This window comes from Calidris pugnax, unplaced genomic scaffold (genome assembly GCF_001431845.1).
Source record: "Calidris pugnax isolate Ruff unplaced genomic scaffold, ASM143184v1 scaffold63, whole genome shotgun sequence".
NCBI lineage: Eukaryota > Metazoa > Chordata > Aves > Charadriiformes > Scolopacidae > Calidris > Calidris pugnax.
The window spans coordinates 3,078,928-3,103,235 of record NW_015090852.1 but is presented as its reverse complement, the minus strand read 5'-3'; the positions used below and the strand labels follow the sequence as shown (position 1 = coordinate 3,103,235).

The following is a 24,308-nucleotide window of genomic DNA, read 5'->3' as shown; positions in this document are numbered from 1 at the left end:
TGTCAAGGATCCAGAAATAGGAATGCAATTTTAGATACCCTGACCTTCTCCACTGCCCTCCCTCTTTGCCCTGCTCCTGGAAGCATGGAGTGCAATAGACCTATGGCCAGGAAGCTTCCCATCTGCACCTTGCTGGTGACTCCTCTCTCAGCACCTTCCAAAGCACCTAAGTCTCTGTCTCAAATTATCATTGTACCCTCCAGATCACAGAAGAGTCTTAAAACTGGAACCCAGCTCCTCCACCTGGGAAGGTGACTCCCGACACCTGGCTGCACTGGCCAAAGCTCTGTGCTGAGGAAGCGGTGTCAGATATATCCTTGGGGAAGTCTGTTCCATTTACAGCTGGATGTTATCTGTTGGCTACCTCTTCCCTCGTATCCCAAGTGCAGCTGCCTCTCCTCCCCACCCAAAGCTGCAGCCCAAGCCACAGCCTGCACGTAACCAGCTTGGGGAATGAGATAATTTTACAGCAAATTGAAAATCTGGGACAACGGAAACAGAAGGAAAAGAATAGGAACCTAGAGGGGACAGGATGGGCTGAAGGATTAACTTTCATCCCTAACTGATGTGCACATTTTCACCACAGAGGTTTGTTGGAATGTGCCACAGAATTTCCTTCTGCCACAGCAAAACCAGGATGTCAATTCTCAAGGTAAAGCTGGGAGCCTCCCCGAGACAGAGGCTGGATGTCTTGAACTCCTGTCCCCTCCCTTGCTGAGCTACAGGCAACTAAAGGTTAAGGAAGGTAAACAGCCTCTGCAGCTCAAGACCAAGAAGACATGGCCCTTCAGATGGACCTGAATTCACTCCAGAACCTGGATGTCTTGAACTCCTGTCCCCTCCCTTGCTGAGCTACAGGCAACTAAAGGTTAAGGAAGGTAAACAGCCTCTGCAGCTCAAGACCAAGAGACATGGCCCTTCAGACTGAATTCACTCCAGAACCCCAAAACACCTCTCCCAGGCCTGAACAATACTGCACGGTGGGTGGGGAGAAAGGTTTGGTGGGGTGAACTCACCGTGCATCCAGAAATCGGGAGCGCAAGATCATGACGGCTTCACACGTGCTTTGCTTCAACTGCATCTGGATGGAGCTGAACTTGCGGTGGATGATGCTCACCATCCGCTCTATCTCCTTTGGTGAGATAGGTCGAGTCCGGCTCTGCTCACGCAGCAGGTTCATCACGTGGGTGGTGAATTCGTTGCATGCCTGGGATGGCAAGAAAAGCAAAAGAAACCCCGGGATCGGAAGGTCATTTGATGGCGTCAGGGATAGTACAGAAGCAGCACTGCTAAGGCAGGAGATGCAAGTGGAGGCCTCAATGGCTGGGGCTTTTTAGGGCAGACCCAGAGCAAGAACGTGCTGGCTCTAGAGGTAGAGAGGATATGGATCTGGGGCAGGTGAAGCCCTAGGACTCATGACTCACAAAAAACATGAAGAAGTCCCAGCCACTGTTTTTATGGATGGGACTGGGGGAACTATAGATGTATCTGTGGAGGACCATGAACCTTTTGACCCGCAGTCCCTCCTCCTGCTGCCCCAGCTTGACTCCAGCACCATGTGTCCTGCAGAGCCCCTTGTGCTTCACAGATAGACACGGCCCTGCTCCACGGTCTTAGCACATCAGATAAGAAGTAAATAACAATAATAATTAAAGCTTGAGTGAGGCAAGAGCCTTGACGAGAAAGGGCAAGCAGGTAATAATCTCAATTAGTCTGCGCTAGCACGGCACTGTCTGGCTGCTCCTGCTGTCCCCATGCTGTGCTGTGAGGACAGGGCAGCGAGAGGAGTTGGGTGCACAAGTGAGGGATTTTGAGGCCAAATAAAGGCCACTTCATTGCCCTTTCCTCCATCCTCACAAGCACCTCGTGGATGTGACAGGATCCCCCAATTCCCAGAACCAAGCCCCGAAACCCAGGCTGAGAGCAGCACTCGGACACTGATGGCTCAAGAAGCCTTTGGTGCTCCTGGGACACAAGCAGGTGCTCTGGGGACAGCATCCCCAGTTCCCATCCTGTGATGGGGAAAAAGGGGCTAGCAGGGGAAAGAGACACTGATTCTGTGGACTGGAGATGGGCTAGACTTACTATATCCCACCCCACCCTTCCAAGCTGAATCCTCACACACATCTCAGACCTAACAAGGAGTCATCCCAGAGGCCAGCAGAGTCCCTCCCAATTGCCCATCACCAGCTTCAGCTGACAGGTCCCAGGGTGAGCACAGGCTATGAGAGCTCTCAGCCAGGTGTCTCTTTGCTCCCAGACACCCAAGCAATTTCAGCTCGTCTCCTCTTGGCATGAAATAAAGAGCATCAAAGGCAAAATTGCAAGTGTGCGCCGTGCTGTCACAGCAGCAGCCAGACACTGTGAGAAGGTGCTGAGGTCCCCCAGCCACCAAAAATGGGACTGGAGAAAGGGGATGGAGATTGAGAAACCCTGAAGCCTGGTTTTGCAGGACTGCGGGTGACGATACAGAAGATGTGGACCAGCACAGCCATTTGCAAAGCAACCTGATGGCAAAACCAACCCCGTCAGTGTGTTGTGAGAGGGAAAGATGTGGCCCATCTCACCCCATGGGGCTGGGCTAAAGGCTGATCTCACCCGGGTGTCTCTTTGGGGAGGAAAAATGAAGCAGAAGCAAAATGAGAAAAGCAAACAAACAAAGCTCCTGCCCAAGGGGAGAAAGGAGCAAAAGGTCCTTCCCTGAAGCCTGTCCATAGCTGTGCCAAGGGTCTCACCTTGGGCTTGGCTGGCAGAAGACATGGGGTCTTCTCTCCCACTCTTCAGCCTGGGAGCTGAGAGATGAGCCCTGATGTGGTCTCCACTTCTATCCATGTGAGATGGTGGCGGATGGCCACCAAAGGCCATCCTTCCAACCTGCCCCCTGCCTGCTCTCTGGGCCCCACTACCCTCTCCTCCTCTAATGGTCTGCCAAGATGCCTTTCATGGCATGATCCCACTCAGTTTCTCCAACACCGGAGCCCTGCTTGGCCATCCTGACTCCAGCTCCAACCCAGGGGCACCCATCTAAGGTAGCTGCACACCAGCCCCAAGTGTAGGTCTGAATACACTGACCAGCAGCCTCAGCTTGGCCAGTGTGGCTCCTGAAGGGGTGAGACATCTCTGAGCTCCACCACACAACCAGTTAGCTGGGTAAAATGGGGGCCAGTCTGGCTTGCCCTAACAGACCCCAGCACTGGCAGCCACTCACAGCCCCACTACATCGGCAGAGTTGGCTTTAAACCAAAAACCTGAAACCTTGCCTGGCCCTGGCTGCAGGGGATGCTTTCTTGCTTGCACTCCATAAACCACAACCTTGGGGTAGAAACCACATTCATGGCAAGGGCAAGCCACACGGTGGCTAAGAGAGATCTGCAAAACATCTGGAAGCGTTTGAAAGAAACGGGTTTTGAGTGCTGGCCTGTGAAGCTTTTCATGCAATTGTCAGTGTTACCAATACCTGCGTTCATGACCCAAATAGTTTTTCTTTTTCTTTTTTTTTTTTAAGAATAATTTTTCAAGAAAAAAGCTGCTTTTTTTTTTTTTTTTTTTTTTTACCTGGAGGAACTTTTCAAGCAGAAAAAATATTCAATGAAGATTTTGATTCAAGCCTTGCTTGGAAATCTGCCTGCACTGAGGCCAGCACCTCGAAGAGGACGCCACCTTCAGAGGGTCAATTTTTGGCAAGATATTAGGGGAGGAGTGAAAAGCGAAAACCAAAGGGGCAATCCACGCCCAGCCTATTCTCACGTCACATCCCAGCACAAAACCCCAGCTCTCCCAATCCTAAAAAATGTGTGTTCTCACTCCAGCACCAAGCAACAGTTTGCCTTCGCCCACACACTCCTAACAATAGATGTCAGTAGTGGTCCAGGCTGTGCACATCCACGCTGCGGTGCCGGCACCGGACGGTGGCTCTCCGAGATGCTCCAGCTCTTGACACCACCATCATCCCGTGAGGACCACCCTTGGGCCGCGCAGGAGCCTGTTACCTGCTCGTACTTCTCCAGCTCCGTGTGGTAGATCTGCCGGATCTGGGAGAGCTTGGCTCTGTAGTCGGAGTGCTCCACTGAGTTGTCAGAGCCGGCTCCTCCCGAGGCGGCGGCGGCGGCGGCAGCGGCGGCTGAGCCACCTCCTTTTTCGGGGCCCGCTACCCCCTCGGCCAGGAGCATGTTGTCTAACCGCATCAGCTGGGGGTCTGTGGGCTCCTCTTCCTGCGCTCCCCGGATGCTCAGCACTGCAGGAGACACAAAGGGGAGAGAAAAGCCTGAGACGTGCCCGGAGCTTAACTCGGGGAATCACAGAATCACAGAATCTTAGTGGTTGGAAGGGACCTCCGAGATCATCAAGTCCAACCACAAAAAAAAACCCAACAGAAAACCCAACAGAAAACCAACCAAAAAAAACCCCACACAACCACCACAAAAACAACAAACCCAAAACCACCACCCACCAACTAAACCCCACACCCACAACCCCACATACTACACCCCACCACAAACCTATAATATTGGGCACTAGAGCATGCCCTGAAGAGCCACGTCTACACATTTCTTAAATACCTCCAGGGATGGTGACTCCACCACCTCCCTGGGCAGGCTGTTCCAGTGCCTGACCACTCTCTCAGTAAAGTAATTCTTCCTAATATCTAATCTGAATCTCCCCTGCTGCAGCTTCATACCATTTCCTCTGGTCCTGTCATTATTCCTTTGGGAGAAGAGGCCAACCCCTGCCTCTCTACAACCTCCTTTCAGGCAGTTGTAGAGGGCAATGAAGTCTCCCCTCAGCCTCCCCTTCTCCAAGCTAAATGTGCCAAGTTCCCTCAGCCTCTCCTCATAGGACTTGTTCTCCAGACCCCTCACCAGCTTGGTGGCTCTCCTCTGGACACGCTCCAGCACTTCAATGTCTTTCCTGTAGTGAGGGGCCCAAAACTGAACACGGTACTCGAGGTGAGGCCTCACCAAAGCCGAGTACAGAGGCACGATGACTTCCCTACTCCTGCTGGCCACGCTATTCCTGATACAGGCCAGGATGCCATTGGCGCTCTTGGCCACCTGGGCACGAAGGGGATGCTCACCCCAGGTTGGACCGGTGGGGCTCAGTATCCCCATCAATGGGGCTTTTCTTCCTTTCCTAAGGGGTACCCCAACCTGGTGCTCCAAGTGCTCATCTCCCAACGCAGCTCCTGGGCTCTCCAGCCCAGCAGCAGCCATGAAGGAACTCCAGCTCTCCGTTCCCCTCCCTGCCTCCTCCCCTCCTTCCCGCAGGGAAGAAGTAGGGCAGAACTGGCAGAGAGCTCACCGCAGAGGTAACCCAGAAAACCACGCTCTGTGTTCAAACATGCAGCAAAACAGCTAGCAACGCCAGTCAAAAAACCCAACAAATTCACCTGTTCTTGCTGCCAGGAGTGATAGGGACCGTATCCCGATTGAAGCGCGGGATAGGAAATCAGGAGTCTCTAGCCCAGACCTCGGCACAGCCAAGGGTCCTCTCCTGTCACCTACAGCACCATTTATGGCCTGATCCTGCACCATTTGCATCAGCCACCAACCCCAGATGGCAGAGGAAGAAGTACAGAGCCCAGGGCTGGCTGTGCCTCAGTTACTCCACCTTTAAATACCGACACAGAGGGCTTGCAAGGCCGTGCTTTTAGCCACCCAGTGAAAAAACAAGCAAAAAAAATGTATGAAATGCATTTTACTCTGGAAAACACCATTTGTTTTTAACAATCCAGTTGTTCCAGTGAAGTCTAAACCATGCTAAGAGAAGGGGTGACAATAAATCAATCCTCCCAGAGTGACTTGCCAAGGAGAGGCAAGCCTCTGTACTCCCTGCCCCAATTATAGCGTCGTGTAGGAGTCCTTCTCCTGCGAAGGTTTTCCTAGAAAAACCAGATGGGAGCATCCCGACCACTCCAGGCTGGCTTAGCAAAGGGGCATGTCCCAAGTCTGAAGGTTGGAGGTGCCCCACATGCCCCCTTTTTGAATACAGAAGTGTAACATGAGATTTCTGCATGCACACAGACAGGTGTGCGCAGCTGCAAAATAAATGAAATAAAATAAATCCTTGATGAGCGAACAAAAAAAGGCATTTCCTAAGAGAAACAAATTGTATTTCCCCACATCATCTGGCACAGGAACTCTAAGCACTTTGTAAACACCCATCCACCCCCCAAGCACACACTCGTGCACATCCGGAGCTGGGTAATGTTGCATGGATTTTAATAAAGCTGTGCCCACTTACACCCGAGATGAATTTGACCCCCCCCAAATCTATAGTGCAAACAAAAGGAAGTGATTTTCCCAGTCTTTTTAAAAAAAATAAAAATCTAAAATTAATTGGCAAAAAGAAGTAAAACCAGAGCAGCTAAAAAGTCATTGAGTGTGTTCTTCCTCACTCTGAACTAAGTTAGAGATGGATATAGCTATTATCAAAAAATGATATTCATAGAATCATAGAATCACAGAATGGTTTGGGTTGGAGGACACCTTAAAGATCATCGAGTTCCAGCTCCCCCTGCCATGGGCAGGGACACCTCCACTAGACCAGGTTGCCCCATCCAGCCTGGTCTTGGATATATCACATATACAATATTGTAGTAGAACACCCTATTGAGAGGTTTGGCTAAAACTAAAAGGAGCTTTTTTACAGCCTCAAACTCTACTGAAATAATTATTTTCAGGACTCTAACATTTATTGCCATTTTTGGGATTAAAACATTTGCTGTCAACAAAGGTGGGGAGGTCAGGGGGAGAGGGAAAGAAAAGAAAGAAAAAAAGCCTGGCAACAGTAAGTTTGCCAATAAAATGAGCTAATAATAAATAATTCCACGCTAGGGAGGATTGTGTCTATATGGAGGGCTGGGGGCATACTGCCAAATTGGGAGCTGGGTGCCAGTTGCTGAGCCCCAAGGAGACAGGTCCGGCATCCCCCTCCACTGCAGGAGGCTTCCCACGGCACCGCCGGCACCCAGCCACACGCTCCACCAATGAATAAATCCAAGGGGACAGGTCAGACTTCATTTGTGGTCCACCAACTGAAACAAGAGGTAAACGTAGCCAAAATCCTTAAAAAGAGAAGAGGCAAGTGGGGAGGTGCCCGGCTATGGGCAAGAGACAAACTTGCTATGAAAAAAAAAAAAAGAGAGAATAAATTCCTACTCTTCCAGGAAGAAACAAATCACTAAATCAAAGCACATCAAAAGCCCACATACAAATGGAAAGCAACACAGGTTAAAAAAATAAAATAAAATTAAAACCCCCCAAACAAACAAATCAAAAGCGGAGTTGCCAAAACAGGTGCATCTGGATTTCAAAAGGGAAATATTTTTAGATTAAAAATCTCAGGAATCATTGACCTGACAGGTAGGCACGAGTGATTAATTAGTTGATGTTTAGAAAGCTGCTTCCCGATGAAAAGCTCTGTATAACCCCTGAGCTTTATTACCGTGGAACACGCGCGGAGCAGCACCCGCCGGGTGTGCGCATCCCAAGCTTCCTACCAACGGACACACATCCCCACAGCACAGACCCAAACCCAGCTGGGGACCACCTGGAGCCGGCCTGGATTCGGCTGCCCCCTCGGAATCAGGAGTAAATAAATGGGAAGCCCGATGTGTCTAAGCAGAACTGATGCTGCCTATTTATCCCTGGAAGGCTGCGCTAAGCTTGGAGAAGAAGACAAAATGATTCTTTAAAATCTCCTTTTTTATCTTCCCCGTGCTGTCCCCGGCTCCGACGCCCCTCCTGCCAGGATGCCCACCGTGCTGGGCTCCTTGGCAGCTCCAACCCTCCAAAATGCCCCCCACCAATGATGGGATGCAGCCCCCGCTCTGCTCTGGGGAGCTCAGGGTGATGCAGTTCCGGCAGCACTGGACCCAAAGTGCCTGGGCAGCTGATCCGAGGCTGCAGGCTTTCCTACCAAATTAAAATAAAATAAATTAAGCAGAACGATCCTCAGCAGTCCGGCAGCAAGCCGGAGCTGAGGGGCTGCGGGAACACTCCCGCCCGTGCCTGGGCATCCCCAGGACCCACCATTTGCCGCTCCTAATTAATAAGAGGAAGAAAAAGGGAAAAAAAAAAAAAAAAGGAAGAACAAAAAAGAAAGATAGCGACTGGCAGCCAGGGGGGGAGGAAAAATCATGCAAGACTTTCTGTCCTTGGCCACTTTCCTGCTGGCTCGGCAGCTCCCGGAGCCATGGCAAATGCTGCTAGAGGGTGCTCGGCTCTCGCTCAGGTCCCCCGCTGCCTCAAAATGCGTTTTTCTATATAAATATATATACACGCACATGCAAATATATATATATGGATTTGTTTTAAAAGCCAAGCCAAGCCACGCGCCTTGTCCCCGCTCTGAAACGCTCCCTGGGTGACCATGGAAGGGAACCGAGGAGCGTGGCTGCCGAACGGCTCGTGGCCATGGCAGGGTCACCAACGCCAGCAGTGGGAGCAGCTGGGGACCGCCAAGCCACCAGCCCGAGGTCCGGTCACAGATGCCACCAGGGTCACAAAGACCCGTTCCAGCAGCTGGGAAATGGCTCCCAGCTCACATGCTCACTCCTTTTTCCTCCTGAGTGAGATATCACAGCCACGGTCTGCAGAGGACATGGTCCGAGTCCTGGGCTAGCTCAGTGGTAGGACTGGCCTTGGAAAATCAGATGAGAAGATAAACCTGAAAAAAGCTCCCCAGCTCCCTGCGATTCTGGGAGGTGGGATGGAAACTGCATTGAGTTGCCGAAGCTTTCAGATGGTCCAAGATGTTTCCTACCGAACTGGGCATCACCAAGGAGTGCCTGCAGAACAGCCAGCCCCAACGCTCACACAAGATGGGCAGCCAGTGCCCCACTTGTGTCTGTGTCCCCACACCACAGTACCAGTGTTTGGTGTCCCTGCGTGCTGGGGCAGCCTGATGTACAGCCAGAGTGGGGAGCATGGGCAAGAGAAACAGCCCTTGCCAGACAAGGCATGATATATGCCTTCAAAATGGACTGCACCACGGGGACGGACTGAGGCTGTGAAGACACCTAAGAAATCCACAAAGGTGGGTACCACGTTCCTCCTGGTCCTCCATGCTACTATACCCTCCGTTATCCTGGGAGCACTTTTCCAAAGAGACTTAAGAAGACAGTTCAGTGCAGAAGCCAAGCACACAGCCACCTCAGTTCCTCCACCAAGGCCATCCCAAATGCCTCAGCTTAGCAACACTTTGCTCTCCATCCCTTCCAAACCCCCCAGATCAGAGATGCACAGGGCTACATGGAAGGAACACCATCACAAAGGCAACTGAATACAACGTGGGTGATGGCAGCAGCTTAGTAGGAGACTGTGGCTCAGAAGTGACAGCAGAAAAGGATGCTCGAACCTCCAAGCTCTACTTGTCTCCTAGAAAGGGCAATTTACCCTACTGCAGTAAGTGCTCTCAAGCTGAAGAAATGTGGAAAGCAGAGCCCTGTCCCAGCCAGACTCCAGCATGGGATATCTCCACTCACAAGGGGACACAGGCTGCTGTGGTACAGCAGTCCCCACTGTTTCTCATCCTCACATCTCCCCTTGGAGGCTGCTGCATGTGTGTGGGCTCATCTTCAGTTAGGTGCGACCCAGACTTCTGGGGTGAAAGCCAAAGACCAAGCAGAGGACACTGGAGGAGACTATTGCCAAGCAGAGACATCAGAGGAAGCTAAGGCAAGGAGAAGTGGTTGGGAATAGCCTCTCTAGGGATGCAATGGGGACACCTTGGAGGAAGAAGACACATTGAACGACACAAAGTCAACTCAGGTTGCAATGATGAAAGAAGAGGTCCCCAGAGCTGGAGCAACTGACCATGAGGGCTTTGCTGCACAGGACCAGCATTCCCTGACTATGCCAACTTCAGTGGTCAAAACCCTTAGTCCTGTGAAGCTCGCTGTGACCGCCTGGTTAAGATCTCCTCTGACCACATGAGCTGGCAGCTTCGCTACAGCTCCGTTTGCTGACACCACCAGCCAAGGGCTGGTCCCAGAGGCTGGACGTTCAAACCAACCTACCTAAAAAGAAACCTGCTGCATGGTTTTAATGAGTACAGGAGGAGCACTGCCCTCCCACACAAGCTGGGCTTCTTCTGGATGGGTTTTCTTGTGGTTGTTTCTGCCCATTCCCAACTTGCTGAATTGCCTTTCCAGGGGGACATTTTAAAGGAGAAGGAGATTTCAAGTAAATGATTGCAACTTATCGAAAATAATGTGCTACTTAGCATTGGAGACAAGCATCCTGGCAGGCAGAAATGGGAAGCAGTGCCGGAGCAGATGGGAGTAATTAGGTTGTGATTTTCAGAAGGGTTTACTTCTGCCTCCACTGTGCCTAAGATGTACTGGGGGGGGAACAACCCATCCAACAACAGAATTTCAAGAGAGGCAGATGATTCCTTTGCTGGGCTGTGAGCTGGCCTTTGGTGTGACTTTCCCATGGGGAAACCAGAGTTGCCCAGAGTAGCAATGCTGCTGGTGGAGCACTGCTGGCTGCTCTCGCTGTTCTCATCCAGACAAAAGTTGGGCAAAACACCTCCTTCCTACCAAACCACTCATCTGCCACCGAAGCACAGAACACCTCACCGCACATTGGATGACTAAGGTCTTGACCAAATCCTGTCTTGGATCCATGGGTGCCCCTGTGGGTTGATACGGGCAATGAAGGCAAAGCAGCTGCACCCTAGGAACCCCAAAAGTCCTGCACAAACTCACACAGCGCACAGTCAGGCTTTGAAACACACATCAAATATCAGTCCTTTTGCAATTTAACCACTATCCGCAATATCTGCTTGTGGCTCGTGGAGGCCGAGCTTCAGGAGTCACACAAGCTCACTGGTTTTCTTTAAAAATATGTTTTTACACCTCCGGGTCTAAAACAACAGCCATCAAACAGAGGGACAGATGCGATGCCAGCAAATGCCCCTGCTAACAAAACCGGTAACTAATCACGTTATTTTAAGCCAATCTCATTATTCCCCGGAGCCTGAGTCTACATTTGTGAATGCTGAAGATCAACAGCACTGAACCTGGTACAAAAATATTCCCATCTGCCTCATATTTGAGGACAGTTACGCATTAAGTGGCTTGTGGCTGTCGGTCTGCACCCTCCTCACACTTATACGTGTAGTCACAACCAACTCAGGAGAGTTGGTGTTTGCTTCCTCAGCTGATCCATGATGGGATGGGCTTCAGTTGCTCTTCCCAGGCTTGCTTTGTGCAGAAAAGCTCCCAGATCCCATGCACCTCCCTAAACTCCTGGGTTTTTTTACCTACGCAAGTGTATTTGCAGCCTACTTTCTTCTGCAACAACAAACCCCATACATACACGGAAAATGCAGTGTTTTGGGACTTCTCTTTAAACACAAAGTCACTTTCAAGACCCTACGTCCAAAGAAATACATAAACTCTCAGAGCTTTGTGGAGGATGGTGAAGCACCTCTGGCTGGGTCTTCACACTATCCATGCAAGGGTCCGTGTGACAGAAAGCAACATAAATGTCTTCTTGGCAAAACCTATGGTGTCCACATTAAAAGGGTATTAACAATCTCAGTAACCAAGATGGAGCACGTGAACGTTAAGCAATCACAGGGAGTTTTAAACCTCAGTTGGATACATTCACCACATTTACATAAAGCCACCGAGAAAGTCAACAGCAAAACACAAATACCTACTTCCAAGATAAACGTAAGCTGGAATTTCCAAATACACCGACCCTTCCAGGAAGCAGGAATTAAGAGAAGTTAGGGGTTTTTTTTTCCCCTTGCAATTGATATGAAAGTTCCCCCCCTCACTCTAACCTTTCCAAAACTTACAACTGGATGAACAGATTTTGCTCAGATTTTCCAAAACAGGCTGCCGTGAGATGAGGCATGGAAAATTTCAGCTGGCAAAATGTTTTTTTGTGCATCTACTTATTTATTTATTTCCCAGAAAAAGGAGGAGCAGTGTGAAATCGATGGGCCATTTCTGTCAGGAATTTTCACAGTTTAAAGCCATAAAACGAACCAAAAATCCCAGCAACACATAAAGACAGAGGCTCGTATCCATAAGCACTGCAAAGCCACCCTGGACCACTGCTCCACTGCCAGCACAGGAGTGTCCATGAGGGCTGTTCAGAAACAAAGCACTTAATTTTGTGAGAGATGCTTTGGAAGTTGAAAGTGTTCCTTCAGTTCATAAAGCACACAAAATTGTGATACGATACATACCCCTACAGATACAGGAGCAAGTCACATAAGTTCAGAGTAATGGTTCATCTAACCCCAGAGGCCAGCTCAAGCTGTGGCCAACAAGCTCTACTGGAGACCCAACCAAGGCCATGACCAAGAGCAGAAGCATCAGATATTCAGGGCAGGAGCATTTCCCCCAGCACCCTCCTACCCACCACCACTTTTGGGAACTTGCACTGCAACCCAAATTCAGATCAATCAAAATGCTTCCTGAATCAAAAATGAAATCTTCTCCTCCCATTTCATGTTACAGTTTCCCTCTCCCTCATTTTATAAATCAAAATTTGGATCAATTTAAAAACAACCAAACTGCTTTAAAAAAAACACTATTTCCCCATCTTTCTGGGCTAGAAGAGTCCAAATTATTTGCTGAATCCAACCCAAATTCAAAGAAAAGTCTGAATTACCTCAAACTGTAATTTCGGGGTGTGGGGAACGGAAGAGGGGAATTTATCACATGCCAAAAAGTTTCTCAGCTCCCAGTAGCAGCTCTCCATCACTTCAGGAGATGCAGCTTGCATGTGCCATGGAAGCTGCAGAACAGAGATGTGTATTTCATAGCGCTGGCAAAGAGTCTGCACCAGTTTTCTCCTAACCCCATCCCAAATGCCAAATGGGTTGCCATAGCGAGCGAGGATCTGGCAGTAAAATGCTAAAAAGGTCTGGAAAATTATCACTAACAAATTAGGGGGGAATGGGGGGGGGGGGGGAAGTCCCCTCCAAAATGGAAATGATCTAAAATAGCCCCTTCCATAAAAATAGGGCACAATGTTGCGGTGATTGCTGAAAACCAGATTTCTCTCAGAAATGTGACTCTCTGGGAAGATGAATGAACACAGATGAACTTGTCTTTCCAGTCCTTCCCCGAGCCTTGCTCCTGCCGACCAGTTTAGCTCATGGCTAGTAACTGAGCTGGGTATGGAAACTTCTGACCCCATCCCTGCGTGTCCAGTTATTGCTATGTTGTGGTCGAATGAAGCATTGTGGATCAAATTGAAATATTTTCTGTTTTTCTCTTTACAGTCCTGATGCCACAAAGCATGTCTGCTCATGGATGCTTCGCTGCAGGTTGGTGGTCAACTCCTACTGGCTTCAGCAGCTAAACTCCCAGCTGTAATTTTCACACCTGAAATCTGGGGACAGAGAGCACTCAGAGCCGATGGAACCTCTTGTATCCCGAGCAGATTGCTCAGCAGAGGAGAGTGGTTTAGTGGCAAAAGCAGGCTGGAAGTGCTTACAAACATTAAAAACAAACCAACCAAAGGCAACCACCCCACCGGTGGACAAACCACCTCCTCCCCTCACAGTTACAGCAGCTTCAAGCCCACCTTTGCCACTTCTCACAGAGCAGCAAACCCTCCCAACTTCACTTAATTAAGCAAATCCACCACCCTCAAAAACACTCTCCAAACAACCCATCACCCCAGAGCCAAACGTTGGACATGGAGGGGTCAACCCCACCTTATTGGCACTTCTCCCTTGGAAAAGCAAGGATAAATTTTGGCCACACACAGGTCCCCTCCCCGTCCTGCTGAGATCCCCCCTCATCCCCAGGCCAAGGTCACTGTCTGGCCACGACGGAGGTGATGCTGGGGAGCGATGCTGAAGCGGTGCTGGAGCAATCCCACCCTCAGTTTATCTCACAAAGCCACTTTTCCCCTTCCTAAGCAGGGCAGGATTAGCAGGCTCCAGTTACAGCTGCGAAGCGTAATCAATCCCTTATCTGCATAGGCAAACCCAGCACATCTCACATTCTCCTGCCGCACCGACAGCACAGTTAAGGGAGAGATTGTCTGTGGCCACCCGGCCTCCTCCATCCCACCCTCCTTCATCTCCAGCCCCTGCCATGGACCTGGACCGACCCCCGGCCGCTTGGAGAAAGCAGCCACAGGAGATAAAGGAAGGCAGGGGGAGATTCAGCGCTGCTCTGCTGCTGCTGGGCCAGATCTGAGCAGAAGAGGTGAGCCAGCTAATTGACCACGGGCTGGCCTGGCTCAGGGGACCAGCATCTGCTGCAGAGAAAAGCTGGTGGCTGGGATGGTAAATTGGCATTACAGGCAGCGGAGGGGAGGAGGGTAACACAAACCCAGAGATGTGCCCCATTTCCACACCTCCCCGTGTTTCAGATTTTTTCCAACCCTAGGACTGCGATATGGGGCAAAAGAATCAGATTTTGCTATTGTGATGAGAAGAATTGGGTGGTTAAACACAGGGGTCTGCCTTGGTCCCTCCAACAGGAGCACCTGTTGTGCTGGGACCTCACCTTCTGCTGCTGGAGTCTGCGTAATGGATCGGAGTCCCTCTTGCAGCAACAAGACAGTAAATTGTCACTGAGGGACAGAGCAAGCCATTGTCCCCATCCTAGGAGATCTCTTGGACCTGGGCAACCTGGCATTCACCACACCTGGAGACACTGGAGTGGACGAGGGGCTCCCTAAGGAGGGAGGAACGAATCAGCAAACAAAAGATGGGATTGCTCCCAGAACAGGTCCAGCCATAAACCCCCTCTTTCTGCACGCCAGTTGGGCTGGGATCTGCCTCCTGCTCCAGCACGGTGCTTTGCATATGAATTCTCCTTGCTGAAAAGAAATGGGTCTTTTGAATGAGCTGAATCTGCTAATGAGAAGCCGGGGCCTCCAGAGCCCCTCTGAGGACAAGGGTCCCATTTTGACCGCCCCAGGCCAAGCCCTGAAACTGGGGAACAAACAAAGAGAGGTTTTCCCCCAGAAGGAAGCTGCCTTTCCAGCCTGCTCTCCCTCTCAGAAAAGGTCATCTCCCCTGGACACCCAGCGCCTGCGAATGGCTGCTCAATGCACAAAGCAGCCGGGGCAAGAAAGTCATAGGTGAAAAGACTGGAGAGAGCCCAAGCTGAAAAGCTGCATTTCAGACTCCCTTCTCCTGCCATCCTTCAAAAAAGATGACCCGTGAGACTACATCTAAGCAAAGCTGACTTGGGGCTCATTAGATGGCAATGTCCCAATGAGGTCTTTGGTTTGCTATATAATCTGAAGGTACCCACTGCCCATCACATGGCTGAGAGCACTGCCTCTCTGTCCCCAAGTTAACAGCCTTGCCACGGGCTAGATTTGGGATTTTGTGCAATACAGAAGAGATCTTCCAGGTCTCAGAACCAAGCTATCGCAGGAAATACACTGTGCTTTTCCTCCCTTTCTCTCTCACAAAGCAGGCGGCGCAGAACCACGGCAGACATCTTCACCAAAAGCTGAGGAGGACCATGTAACAGCCTCCCACTGCAGAGCACCCTGGGGCCATGTCCTCTCCCTCCACTGCCAAGGGACCTCCCTACCTCCTGCTTACTTGCATGCTCTCTGCCTAGAACCATGTTCCCATTTCCAACAGTGACCTGATACAACCCAAAAGCAAGGATTCTTCAGTCAGGGTGAAACCTCAGGGATGGTGTTTGCAGCAGGAAAGCTACTGCCCTGGAAAGGGGAGACTGCAGCCACTGTCAAATACAAGCAGATTGGAAGTGCCTACCATCAGTGATCATCTTCTCTGAAGGTCAGCCACGGCCCAGGGTCTCTGCCTCGTGGAGAATGGACACTGCTCTTCCCCGAGAGACAGGGGTCTTCCATTATAGATGCATTAGAAAACATCCCTCCCTATGTCCACCTCTCCCCGAGCCAGGTGATTCAAAAACTTCACAAAAAATCTGAACTGAAAGTAAGTTATATGCATATGAAGATAGGTCAAATCCAAAGCACGAGAAGCAACCATAACCAAAGGTAATAGAAATCCCACCCCAACTCCTGTAGCATAGCCACCACTCCTGTAGATGCAACAAATCAGCCACTGGACAACCTCTGGCACCTCATTTTGGCGGTGGCCTGTACTGGGTCAATATCAGGCCACTTCACAGTGTTAGAGATGTCACCTAGATGACAGGACCAGTTCACCCCCTTGAACCCATATGCACATGAGCCCCGTGTATTTTTGAGGTACCATGGCTCTCCAGGACTAAATGTTCCTCTAAGTCCTTTGCAGACTTCCCTTACGCACGTGTGCAAGGTCTTTCTCTCTATGCTACACATAGATCACACCAAAATATGACCATTCCTCTTCTATTTGCTTGGTTTCCAAGCTTGACCCACCCACAGCACCACAGAAAGGTCAAACTGGCCCAAGCCTAGATGGTCCGTCAAGCTCCCACGGCTAAGACGTGCCATTTTTAACCCAGCTTTGCTGGGATCCAATGACCTCGGGCAAATAAAGGAGCACATTTTCTGCACGATGCTCAGTCCCTCACGCCACCGTGCCGACCTGCTGAACTCGGCGTCAAACCTCGTCCTTGAGCGCACCAGACAAAGCCCGACTCTTTGAAAGGCAACAGCCGGTCGGCAGCGTTTTAAGGCCAGAAAACAGCTCTGAACGTTCAGTTCCTTCTTTAAATAGAGGCCCCTTCTGTAAACGATCTGTTTGGACAGGAGGGAGAGTGCTGCGAGAGTCCAAGCGCTTGTGAAATAGGATCGGCTGCCTTCGCTCCCGCTCCATTCAAAACATGTGGGGGGAAGAAAGAAACCCAAAACTGGCAAGGCAAGAGGGAAGGAGAGAGCCCCTACACCTCCGTGCTGCTGGAAGGGTGCGAGACACCAGAGAAAAGAGGGAAAAAGAATGAAAAAGGATCAATTAGTGGCATTTCTGTTTCGAGGTGCCGGCGTGTGTTTAATTATATTCCATGGGAGAGGTTGTTGACACAGATTTCCGCGCTGCAGGGCGGTGGTGTAACGGGATCCAGCTCTGCCTTCTCCCCTGGACAACCCCGCTCTGGGGCTTTTACCACCAAGCCCCTGCTCAGCCCTAATAGTCTGGCAGTGCCCTTGGGCAGAAGAAGGGGGCTGACACCCAGCCCCACAGCACGATGGCCAGACAGACGGACGCAGAGCTCCCCCCTGCTCCTGCAAGAGAGGCCCCTGCCATAAACAGAGAGGAGATTAAAAAGGGAGCAAAAAAAAAAAAAAATCTTTGCCCGACTCCGGCTGCGTCCCAGATCAAAGATCATCTCCATCGAGGCCATCTGGTCCTTGTAAATGTAAAACCAAATTGAAAGCCCTGCCCTCACCTCCTCCGACTCCCTCGGCAATATTGCTTTTACCGGCCAGGGATGGGGAAGGAGCTCACAAAAGGCATCTGTATGTAATATAGAGCCCCCGTGCAGCTGGGCTATAGGTTTGCGACACCCCCCCATCCCCCCCTTTTTTGTTAATCATGAAGCAGAGGTAAATGTTTTCTTTGTATCTCCAGGGGCCCTGTTATTCCCAGAGGCTTTGGGAAGAGCCCACGGCACCAATCCTGGGATGGAACAGGGCTGCTCTGCATCCCCATCACTTCTTTCCAGCTGGGAACCCGGTTGTTGTTCCCATCCTGCTTTAGAAAGGGACACACCAGGAGGGGAATACGTCCCCACCATCCCAGCAGGGTCCCCACCATCCCAAAAACCATGCAGCACCCTTCTTCCCCAGCCCAAGCAGGTTTCTCCTACCACCGCTCCCTGCCTGGGATGCAAAAGGGGATGCAGAGGCCGGCAAATAAACAGAGAGAAAGAGGAGGACTGAACTGAACACTTCCAAAAAGGGGATACAACACATCTGAGCCAAAAATGACTTGTGAAAAGCCCTGCCACTGCCAAGCCAAATACTCCAGGCTCGACTTGAAAGGCACGCAGGATCCGCTATCGAGAGGCGAAAGCTACACGGGAGACGTCGCAGGCAAAGAGGAGGCAGCTTGAGGAATTCCTACCTATCAAGCTTTATTGTGTTATTCCAACTAAGCAGAGACAAAAAGACAAATCTCAGCTCCCTACTTTCATTTATAATTGAACCCAGTCCAGAAGGATGGAGCAAGTACCATCTGTAATGCAGAGTGCATTAGCAGCCGGCAGAATGAAATATTCAAATTACTGTAGGCTACCTCGCATTTTAATGACAGGGTTACAAAAACCTGACTTGTAAGTGGAGATTGGACTGGAAGAACAGAAAGTTTGTTTTTCCAGTGCATGAATTAACCTAACAAAATGTTACTTTCAGGAAAAAAAAAAACATTTGCACGGGCAATTCTGCAACATATCCCAACAGGCTCACGAGGAAAAAAAAAAAAAAAATTATTCCATTTAGCTATCCTAATTGATATATTGTCCAGGGAGATGAAAAAACTCACAGAAAAAAGGGCAAAGCTTTTTCCTTTTGGCTGACAATACTAAATAAATAGACATAGGTGTGCACAAATCTTACCAACAGATACAGGTCTCATACACAGGGATGCACAGCAGCACATACGTGCATCCACGGGGTGTGTCAGTGCAACACTTGCACGAGCTGCAGCCTTTTGATGCTGTGCACAATTTGAATATGCAAATCACCCCTTGATTTTCGTGCTTGTGCCTGCGCCGGGATCCATTCGTTTTGATATCGTTAATCAGGGCTGCCGAAAAGCCTGACACAGTAAGTGGCTGTAGCCCCTAGCAGTAGTCAAGATGGAGTGACAGGCTCCATTTAAGATGTCACAGCATATAATAAAGTGTAAAACTATACTTAAAATAAACGAGATAGAAACAATAAACTTGACTCTGGGTTTGAACTTTCTGGGAAAGCGGCAGAGAGATGTAAGCACGCGTGTGTGCAAGTGGGCATGGGGCTGGGGTGGCCGGAGAGGATGGTCCCACCACCACCCTGCCACACAGAGGAGAGCGAGGAGAGCTGCCTTCCCACGTCCTCTGAAGGAGCCAAACTTCTCAGCAACCCTAGATAACAACCAGTCTGCACGTGGGACACCTCTGGAGGTGACATGGAGGAGGAAGACAAGGAGCCGTAAGTGGGATCTGCTGGGGAGATGGCCAGGCCATGACAGGCATTGCAATTCAGGTGAGGAGCCCACCGAAGGGGCTAAGCTTTGCTTCCAGCAGCTCAGAAAAGAAGGTGGCATTTACCCACTGCAGGTATCACCTCTGGATGCCTGGAAGGAGGTGGGGAGGACTTGGTCCAAACCACTCTTCCCTCCCGGGCACCCAGGGAATCCCTCCCCCTCCATTCCCAGGCAGCAGCATCAGGATGGGAGTGGAGAGGCAGTGATGTCCTCAGCATCTCCAGCGTGGGCTCAGCCACATGCCCTGGGACCAGGAGCTAGGGCAGACACTGCAGCCCTTCCTTGGAAGGACCAGGCACATGTGGGGAGGGGCTGGGGGGTGTGTGTGCGTATACTAATGGACCCAAAAGCCCCATTTTGCTCCCCAAACCACCTTTCTGCACCCTAAAACCTCCTGCGTGCCCAACGGCAGCTCTGTGTGCTGAGACAAACCAGTCGCTCTCCCTCCTGCTAAGCAGTTAAATTAGAGAGTATTCAATTAATAACAGCTGAATATTCTGTCACATTTAGGAAGATGTATGGTAAGACAAGCGAGTTGTGATGTCTGTGACAGAAATGATAAAAGTTCTCCCGACACAGCCTGGCAGATACTTGGCTGGAGGAACCGCTTGCTCTCATGGACTCCAACGTCAGCGCAGACACCAGGCCCAGTGCCGCCTTCAAAGGAGAGACGCTCCAAATTGCACAGGAAAACCTCTGCCAAAATCATTTGCAGGCAGCTCCCTCCCGCCCTCCTTCTGGGAACCATCTGAGACGTAGGGACGAGACCCTAGAGAAGGCTTTGGCCAGGAGAGGTTTGAGACAGCGCCTGCCAGCCACCATGTGGCAAGCATCACCCACTCAAACCCTCCCGTGTCACCTAAACACATCCCATGACACTCTTCCCACCCCCAGGGCTGCCTCAGTTTACCCATCTGCAAAAAGGACAGGGATCACATCCCAAGAAATACACCCCAGAGGGGACCAGGGGAGCACTGGCATTGCACTACGACCGTGGGCAAGCGACTGCCGTCCAGTGAGATGTTCCCCACCGAATTTAAAGAGGCAGAGTGGCCAGAGGACACGCAGGAGCGGTGCTCTGGAGGCTGCCTCCTCTTCTTCTGAGGGGTTGTTTTTCACTGGTGTTGTTTGCGAACAGAGTTTTGTTGCTAAGAAACTACCTTCATATTGCTCAGAGAGCAAAGACAAAGCAACCGTCAAAATAACACCGTATTTTGACAGTAGCCAGATCGTAACCATAAACGATCCATTTTCCCCGCTCTCCTGTACGCTCATTAATGTGGTCTAAATACCATACTCCCATATAGAACCCACACCCTATACGTACACACTCACGGCACGTGCAGGCACCGGGGACCCATGCCACGCTCGCAGGGGGCTCCACCACATCCATTCATCCCTTGAGCAAAAGCTGAAGGAATCAGACCCAGGAAGAGGAAGGGGCTCACTGGGGAGACCCCATGGCTCCCTTGTAGGCAGGAAGATGGCACGAGGTCTTTTAAGCAAGAGATATATGAGAAATTAACAGGGAGAAGGTGAGACCTCTGCCCATGGCTCTGCCTGTCAGCCCTGGTCTGGGGAGAAATGTAATTATGTGCTGGCTTCGGTTTGTTGAGAGGTTTGGGGTTGGTTGTTGTGGGGTTTTAAGTCCCAAGGGAGAAAAAGTGGGGGGAACAATAAAACTCACACTGCTCAGTTCCCAAAGTGCTCTGTGACTCTTGTTGCTTTCAGGGTGGGGAGATCCTGCCACACAGGGAAGATCAGAGCACCCCATCATCTCAACATAGATATGTTCCCAAGCCAAGTCCCTAGGATCCTGACAACACAAGCACCTCCTAGGGCAGGAGGACATCTTCACCCTTCCTGACAAAACATCTTTGCTCCTCTTTGCTGATCCCAGTACAACTAGGAGGGCCTCCATGGGTCCCAGAAAAGATGTGAAAAGCAACACATCAGCCCCCAAAAAGAGGCAAGAAAGGGGCAAAAGCACTTCCAGGGCAGCAGCAGCTACTTGTGCTGATGCAGGACCATCCAGGATAACGCATGAAGCTAAAAGGCTTGGTGAACACAGTGGTGTGGTGAGGTTGGCAGTGCCTTACTTGCACCAAAACGCTAGCGGAAAGCAAACGTCCTGTTTGCAAATGTCTCATGGGGTAAAGGCAAAGGGAGAAAAGACACCTGGGCTGTGCCAACTAACAACTGGGAATGAAAAATGCCCACTTGAAAGCCTGGCATCGTGGGCAATGCCCTGATCAGAGGCAGCGTGCTGCAGTCAGGTGGGACAACTGCAGCAGTGGGTAACCACCACACAGACAAGGACACGAGTGACCACCATGCAGGCAGGGACACAGACAGTGGCACCTTGTACCCCCAGGCCTGCCAACCTGCCACTGCTGATTTACAAGTAGAGGGAAAGGCAGGTAAAAAGCAAGGCTGAAACTCCAACCTGTCGTGCCAAGGGCTCTGTGCTTTTGCAAAGCCCTGGTGCAAGAAAGGATGCCCAGAGTCACAGCACAACAGCGGTGGCTCTCACCACCCCAGCAGGACAGCAAACTCAGACCTTGACCATGACCCACCTGTGGCAATCACTGGCTCAAGAGCCAACCGAGAGCATGGACCCATCGCTGGTGGGGAATTACAGCTGGGAATTACAGCTATGCTCCTCGACAGGCGCTTGTGCAGACAGCAACAGCAGGCAGGGACCAACAGGGCGTGGGAGAGCAGCGCCCTGCCTTGGGTGCTTTTTAGGGGAGATAAGTCAAAAATTGAAGTTGTGGGAAGCGATCCTGCCATATCTGGGTTGTTTGACTCTTCCCCTGGGTCAGCTGGAGCGTGGCTCTGGCTGATCCCTTGCTCAAGCTCAAGATGCTTCTGCACGTACCCGAAACCGCAGCCCAGCACTGAGTAGCCCATCTCCCGTAGAGCAGCATCTTGCCACGTGTGCTTTCCCTGCCAAAAACCCCGAGCTCCACCCTACAGTAGGAGAAAAAGGGAAGGGCGAGAAGAGCTCTGTCGAAACCCACCAAACCCCAAACAACATTGCTCTGCAACAGAACAAAGCCCTCGGAAATCTCTTCTCTGCTTGGGTCCCCCGACCCACATGAAAGCAGCATTTTTCTGGGCTAATTACGCAGGCTGCTCTGAGCCTCCTGGCAGAACACGAGCTGCAAAAAGCAGACATCAAAGGGCTCCCAACTTTAAAATAAATAGAGAGCAAAGACAGTGCGGTCCATGGGAGACCTCTCCCCGTTGCTCCTGCTGGCTGCCTGGGTTGAAAGTTGGGGGTGACTCAGTTCACAAGACCCCCAGGCAAGGAAAAGCAGAGGAAGAGGGGAGGGCAGCTAGATTTTATTTACATGGCATGCTCCCAGAAGGCACAGGCAAGGAGGGGGAGTTGAGTCACTGCAGGACCAGCCATGGATGCAGCAAAGCCTTCTCAGGCCTCCAACTATGGAGTTTGTCTGCTAGCTGGGGTGGTCGAACCTCGAGGCACTGGATGGCACTCGAGGCCAAGGTCGGGTTGTGGGAAAGGATGGGACAGGAGTCACTGCCTGGTGTGTGGTGGCACTGCCTGGCCGTGGTGGCTACCAACACAACTGGTCTGAGCACCAGCACTGGGGCACTGCGTGCATCAGTTTCTCCAAAGGTGAAGGCACCCATTGCACCTGGAGCTCCTGAAGTGTGATTTTCCAAACGGGTCCTTCACCCTAAAGAGCAATCTTCTAGAAGAAGCCTTGGCCCTAATCGGGCCAAGTCACAGACTGTTCTTGCAGACAAGAAACCTGAGCTCTGCTTCTTCCCATTTGTTTGGGAGAGAAAATACATTTACTATCCACTCTAGCAAAAGGGCAGTAGCCAGAAACCAGCTTCACCTTCCACCAGCACCCCACTGCCATCCATCCCCGCTCCTGGCCTAGAAAGCAGCAGACTCTCCTGGCTTTCAGCAGGACACCCTGACATGCCAGGCATGATTTGCATCAGAGATGACCGGGAAAGATTAAGCCATTCTGCCATGTCCTCCAGCCCCCACCTTTCGCCCTCCCCTTTGGGCTTTATAGGGCCTGGCAGCACAGCCGGTACATGCTCCGCAGAGCAACCAGCCCTCGCTCCTTGCTGACGAGCACACAGAGATGCCTCCAAAACAGCAAGGCATGACCAGAAATCCTATGGGTCTTCAGGCTCTGGTCCTTCCGTGGGCAGCAATTACCCAGGAGTGCTGCCACGAGACATTTCTGCAGAGCCTTGGAAAAGGACGGGGGCAAGGAAATCCACATGGGATGCTCTGACGCTCAGGAAGATCGGCGTGCACAAAACTGTCATATGAGGGATGGCAACTGTGCTCCTGTACCCAGCCCTTCGTCCCCCTGCTTCTCCCCCAGCCTTGGCTCCAGGGGCACGGGGGCAAGGAAGAGGGCTGAACCGTCCCCTGCTTCCTCACGGAGAGGAGAAGGAAAGATGAAAAGAAAGATGAGACTGGGACGGCCGAGCGTGGGATGCGAAGGGAAGGTGTCAATTAAAGCAATGAGGCCCCTCTGCATCCCCGCACCTGACAGCCAGGCTGAGCGGAGCTGACAGCCCGAGAGCCGGCTGGCTTCCCTGTCTCGCTCGCTGGAGCACGCTCCCCCCCCCCTCCATGCACCCCCAGCTCCAAACCAGCAAGGCCAGGGCATGCAGACATCAGCAGCATTGTGGTGGCCCTTCCCCTGCCCCCAGAGACGCTCCTAATAATGGAAATTCTCATCATTTGGGGCTTAGAGAAGGCCACGGCCAGCCCGGAGGGGGATGGCAGCCAAGCAGAGAGAAGTGCCAGATCGCAATGAAATAACTAATAATCACCGCAAGGTCTCAGCCCCTACGCAGGATGGCATCAGCCGGGATGCGGGGAAACTGGGAATCAAGCAGAAACCAGCTGCAACTCACCCTCAAAAGCCTCCCTGGACAGCCAGCCTGGATCTCTGCTCCCCCTTGTCTCCCCCCAGGAATCGCACCCCGGGAGCCCCTGCTTCAACCCCTGCCTCCCCTCCCCGCAGGCTCAATCCGATTACTGCTGATACACATCTCCTCCTGGGCTCCAAAACACGGCTCTTCCTAGCTGAAGGATTCGCAGGGACATGGAAAACTTGTCCTGATTGCAGCGTTAATGGTCGTGTGGCCCATGTCATCACCGAAATGGCCTTAGGGGGAGAGTTGATGGGTCTCTG

The 24,308-nt window shown here is 51.3% G+C and overlaps 1 protein-coding gene across 4 annotated transcripts in view; it reads right to left on the bottom strand.

The window, feature by feature from the left end:
• Positions 1-24,308, bottom strand: part of PBX1 (pre-B-cell leukemia homeobox 1) — a 187,912-nt gene that overhangs the window by 53,174 nt on the left and 110,430 nt on the right. For all 4 annotated transcript variants that reach the window (XM_014943483.1, XM_014943482.1, XM_014943479.1 and 1 more), the window contains exons 3-4: positions 3,990-4,234; positions 1,017-1,207 (exon numbers count right to left, since the gene is read on the bottom strand). In XM_014943483.1, the coding sequence (XP_014798969.1) occupies positions 1,017-1,207; positions 3,990-4,234 (436 nt within the window). The remainder of the gene's footprint in view (positions 1-1,016; positions 1,208-3,989; positions 4,235-24,308) is intronic.